Source organism: Myotis davidii, unplaced genomic scaffold (genome assembly GCF_000327345.1).
Source record: "Myotis davidii unplaced genomic scaffold, ASM32734v1 scaffold159, whole genome shotgun sequence".
NCBI classification, from domain to species: domain Eukaryota; kingdom Metazoa; phylum Chordata; class Mammalia; order Chiroptera; family Vespertilionidae; genus Myotis; species Myotis davidii.
The window spans coordinates 2,316,564-2,322,184 of NW_006291231.1; the positions used below are offsets into that span (position 1 = coordinate 2,316,564).

General features: G+C 44.0%; 1 protein-coding gene across 1 annotated transcript in view; it reads right to left on the reverse strand.

Moving 5' to 3' along the window:
* Window positions 1-214, reverse strand: part of PHAX (phosphorylated adaptor for RNA export) — an 18,315-nt gene extending 18,101 nt beyond the window's left edge. Inside the window, exon 1 of the mRNA XM_006764378.2 lies at window positions 161-214. Coding sequence (XP_006764441.2) covers window positions 161-214 — 54 coding nt within the window. The remainder of the gene's footprint in view (window positions 1-160) is intronic.
* Between the last annotated feature and the right edge of the window lie 5,407 nt (window positions 215-5,621).

Here is a 5,621-nt window from a genome sequence, read left to right on the forward strand (position 1 = left end):
CGCGATCCCTGCAAACTGCTCGCTGGCGCTGCTCCGGGAAAATGCGTGCCCCGCCGCCCCGCCACTTTGGCGCCTTTCCCTCCAGACGTGGTTTCCGTGCAGCCTAAGTTTGTGCGCGGGCAGCGGCCATCGGGGATTCCTCCTTGGCCTCACCCCTCACTTGAAGCCCCGGCAGGACGTCTCGCTCCCATTCTTGCTTCTGCGCAATCGACATGTAGCTTCCTGGGAAGCCATTACCTGAGGTCCCCGCCTCCTCCGACCCCCCAGGGGCTTTCCTGCACACAATGAGACCCGAGTCCTCTGCTTGGCAAGCAGGGCCGCTGGCCCGCGCTTCTGCACACCCCCCAGCTCTCAGCTCCCAGCTCCCAGCTCCCACCCCCCAGCTCCCAGCTCCCAGGTGGCGCTGCTCGCGTTGAAGAGGCACCCTTTGTTCTTTCCAGGCTCTAGTCTAGGCCTTTGCAGTTGCTGTTCCCGCTGCCAGGCAGACCCCTCCCAACACCCTGAAACCCCATTCTTGCACGGGTTGTTGCGCATGATTCAGGTTTCTGATTGAATGCCATCTTCTCAGAGAGGCTTCTTCGACCACCCCAAAATAGGAACCTCTAAAGCTCTCTTCAACCCCTTTTTTCTTCGTGACATCAGTAGTCAGATGTGTATTTGTTTTATTTTTTTGTCTGAAATGTCTGTTTTATTTAGTGTTGTTTCCCCCGTGTTCCACCCAGTGACTTCTTGTATAGAATAGATGATCAAGAAATAGTTATTGAATATTTTTTATATAAAGAGGATCTTACTATTTGTACCTTTTAGTATTGTGTAATTTGCTTTAAAAAAATAAACAATGTAGCAATTTATCCTGGACACCATTCTATAGCAAAATACAAAGATCTGGTTCCCTTCTAACGGCTCCCTACTATTCCATTGCATGGAGGCACCATTATTTAGTCTCTGATAGTGCACAGCTAGGCTATAGACAATTTTGCAACTAGCACGTATATTTTGCAAATTTGTTTTATTATTTCCTTAGGATACATTTCTAGACTATATGAATAAGATGAATATAGATTTTTGAAATGTGAATTTAAGACAAAGGAATTTTAGAAATCACTTGGTCCAATTTCTTATTTTGAGAAATGAAGAGAGATTACACAGCTATCCTATGTTTTTTATGGAGTTTTTTAATAGAGCTGAGTTTTTTAATTTTTTTATGATGTTGACATCTTTTTTAAATTTTTTTTATTGATTTCAGAGAGGAAGGGGGAGGGAGAGAGAGATAGAAATATCAATGATGAGAGAGAATCACTGATCACTCACCTGCCTCCTGCACACCCCCTACCTGGGATTGAGCCCACAACCCGGGGATGTGCCCTAGACTGGCATGAAAGCCGTGACCTTTCAGTCCGCAGGCTGACGCTCTAGTGACTGAGCCAAACCAGCTAGGGCTGAGTTTGCTTGTTTGTTTTTAATTTGTTTTATTTAATTTTACCAAAACCTGATTGGAATTTAGTAAGTAAGTATAAGTCCAGTAACAATTCTACAAAAATGGACATACAATGCCAGAATTCCTTCAAAGCAACTAAAATATTCTTCTTTTGCATAAAACATGCATTCACTGCCAATGTTGGCCAAAATCGGCCTCTATAAGAAGAGACAGTCCCCCTCCTCTCTGCCCTCCCTTTCACTCTCTCTAAAAATCCATGGAAAAAAAATATCCTGAAGTGAAGATTAACAAAAAACAACAACAAAAAGTAAGCAACTTTCTGATCCTTAAATCAAACATTTGAGAATAACAAACTTTCAGGCCCAAAGAGTCCACTACCTGTGCAGCCTTGCAGAGTGGGTGCAGGAATCCTGACTTGGAAAAGTTCCCAAACGGGATTGTAAAGACCTCAAAGATGCCCTGAGCTTTCTAACCCCTTTTCTTACAGGGCCAGCCCGGGACACACAAGCATTTCCTGTGGCCATAAGACCTTCCAGCTTCACACATCACTCTTCATGAGGATCTGTAAATAGGAGGTGTGATGCAGAAAAACATGGGATGGACCATTTCTTTGAGGTCTTGACTTTCTGTAGTTCTCATTCATCTCATCCAGGGATCAGTGGGCACTCGTCTACATGGCTGCTGAACACACAAAGGAGTATTAATAAACACTTGTGGCCCCAAAGCCTCAAATGCTCGTAGTCACATACCTCTAAGGGTGTTATCTATTGTCAGGGCAGACCTTGTTCCTCCAGAGGGAGAGAGTAACTCAGTGTTTATCAAAGGGTGTTTTCCACATAGACTGAGGGACTTTAAAGAGATTTCAAACCAAATGAAAGGACTTTCCCTCAAATATGGGGTTTTATACAATGTTCCATGAGGTTCTTCAAAAGAGAAGAGCTGAATCCTGACTTCAGGTCTCCTAACTCTTAGACAACTTGATTGTTTTACCTTTCCTACATACAATTGCAATCCCCTCGTGGATTTGGCTCAATGGATAGAGCCTAGGCCTGCAGACCAAAGGGTCCTAAGTTCAATTCTGGTTAGTCAAGGTCACTGATGTACCTCGTACCTCTTTTGGTCCGGGCCCTCAGGGCCCATGCAGGAGGCAAACAATTGATGTGTTTCTCTCACCTCAATGTTTCTCCCTGTCTCTTCCCCTCTCTTCCACTCTCTCTAAAAACAGTCAATGGAAAAATATCCTCGAGTGAGGATTAACACACACAAAGAATTGCAATTGCCTTGGAATGGGTTTGTGTATGGTGTAATGTAGGAGTCAAATTTCAGGCTATAATTATCATTTTACTATGTGGTATGTGATGCAACTAAATATCATATAAGGCAAGAACAGTCCTCCTACCCCCGAAATATTTTGTCCAGTGTTTTCCTCTAGAAGTTTTAGTTCTTACCTTTAAGGCTATGGTCCATTCTGAGTTAATTATATTGTGTGAAGTAAAAGTCAAGGTTCTTTTTTTTTTGCATGTGAATATCCAATTACTATAGCACCTTTTATTGAAAAGACTCATTTCTCCCATTGTTTTTCCTTGATACTTTCACTGAAAATTGATTATATATACAATGTCTATATCTGGGTTCTCCATTCAGTTTACATTTGATCTTTTTTTGTTTGTTTATTTGTTTGTAGATCCTAACCCGAGGATATTTTTTCCATTGATTTTTAGCGAGAGTAGAAGGGAGGGGGAATACAAAGAGAGACACACGTCCATTGGTTGCCTCCCACACATGCCCTAACTAAGCCTGCAGCCAAGGCACATGCCCTTGATTGGAATTGAATCCAAGACCCTGCCACCCTTCAATCCATGGGCTCACGCTCTGAGCACCCGGCTAGGGCAGTTCCATTGATCTTTATACCAATGTGAAGCTTTCTTGATTACTGTAGCTTTATAATCATTGTAAAATTGTTATAATACTTGTTAAAATTATGTACATTTGTTTTTTATTTCCCCCCAAAATTGTTTTGGCTGTTCTAGATCCTTTGCATTTCCATTTAAACTTTAGAATCTGCTAACCAATTCTGGTATTTTGATTAGGATTGCTTTGAGTCTATAAAGTAATTCACACATTAGGGAGACTGCCTTAGCCTGATGCCATTACCCTCGCTGAAATCATTTATTGTCAATTGACAACTCTTCTGATTCTGGGCTCATTAAACAACCAGATAGGTAGTTTGTATCCTGGAGGAGAAGGCAGTCATCAGAGGATGTGAATGGTTGGTTTTGTGAAGATAATTTTTTCTATGAAATAATACACCAGCATTCTAGTTGTAGCATCATTTTTAATGAACTGGATTAGTATCAGTCTGCCCAGAACAATAGTGTCACTCACGCATGCTGCGGCAAATCAAGTTCCCAGTTTGCAATAATGAAATTGCATCCTGGGTTGTGATGATTTCTCCAACCTACTGCGGCATTGGGGCAAGCGTATATGTTCAGATTACATCTCTCTGCCTCCTGGCCAGCGAGCTTTGAAGAATGAAGCCGGCTAGCATTCACTGAGGATATCCTAAGCACAGGTCATTTGTACCTATGCTGTAATTCCAGTCCTTGCTTTAATCACTACCTTTGAGGCCTTTGATAAGTCATTTGAAAAGCAGAATTGACCATTTGCAAACTCTGCCACTTTTTAAAAAATATATATTTTATCGATTTTTTACAGAGCGGAAGGGAGAGGGAGAGTTAGAAACATTGATGAGAGAGAAACATCGATCAGCTGCCTCCTGCACCCTCCCCACTGGGGATGTGCCCGCAACCAAGGTACATGCCCTTGACCGGAATCGAACCCAGAACCCTTGAGTCCGAAGGCCAACGCTCTATCCACTGAGCCAAACTGTTTAGGGCAAACTCTGCCACTTTTAAGAAATAATTTTTTATTGATTTCAGAAAGGAAGGGAAAGGGAGAGAGATATAGAAACATCAATGATGAGAGAGAATCATTGATTGGCTGCCTCCTGCATGGCCCCCACCAGGGACCAAGCCCACAACCTAGGCATGTGCCCTGTACAGTGCGATTGAAACCTCGTGGCCCGTGCGCAGAAGTCGGTATTTTGTGGAAGAGCCACACTCAAGGGGCCAAAGAGCCGCGTTTGCTGACCACTGCTCTAACCTGTCTGGCTCAGTGGATAGAGCATCAGCCTTCGGACTCAAGGGTCCCGGGTTCAAGTCCGGTCAAGGGCATGTACCTTGGTTGCAGGCACATCCCCAGTGAGGAGTGTGCAGGAGACAGCTGATTGATGTTGCTCTCTCATCGATGTTTCTAACTCTGTATCCCTCTCCCTTCCTCTCTGTAAAAAAATCAATAAAATATATATTTAAAACAAACAAACAAAAAACTGTCTTTGTTCTTCAAAAGCAAGAATATATTCAGGTAAATATTCAGAAGGAAATACCATAACTCAACCTTTTTCGTTAATTAGGAAAACTCTAATTTGTAATATAACAAATCAGTGAAAACAAACAACTTTCTCCCTCCTTACACCAAAACAAAACAAAACCCCAACACACACACGCCCAAACAACTCCTCTTTAGGCTCTGTCTTTGTTCTTCAAAAGCAAGAATATATTCAGGTAAATATTCAGAAGGAAATACCATAACTCAACCTTTTTCGTTAATTAGGAAAACTCTAATTTGTAATATAACAAATCAGTGAAAACAAACAACTTTCTCCCTCCTTACACCAAAACAAAACAAAACCCCAACACACACACGCCCAAACAACTCCTCTTTAGGCTATTCCATAGAACAGCGGCGCCACCGCCACTGGGGATCTGGTTAGAAATGCTGATTCTCAGACCCCGGCCCGGACCCACGGATTCAGAATGCGCACTGGACATGCTGGCGCGGTGAGGACGTGCCCACTGCAGTCTGAGATGAAGCCTTGCTCTGATCTACTGGGCGTTAGAGCCGACACTCTGCTGGGGAGAACTCGCAGGGCTGGCGGTCTCCGGCCTCTTTCACTAGATGGCAGTCCCCCTCTCATGTCCTCCCTGCGTCCCCCGCTTTGTTCCAGCCCCAAATTAAACCCGGGGTGCAGGCTGGGCCGGCCTTGAGGTGGGAGGGCGGGTCCCGGGGTGGGGCCGGCCTGCCCACTGGGCGCTCCCGGGCGGGGGGCGGGGCCCTATTTCAG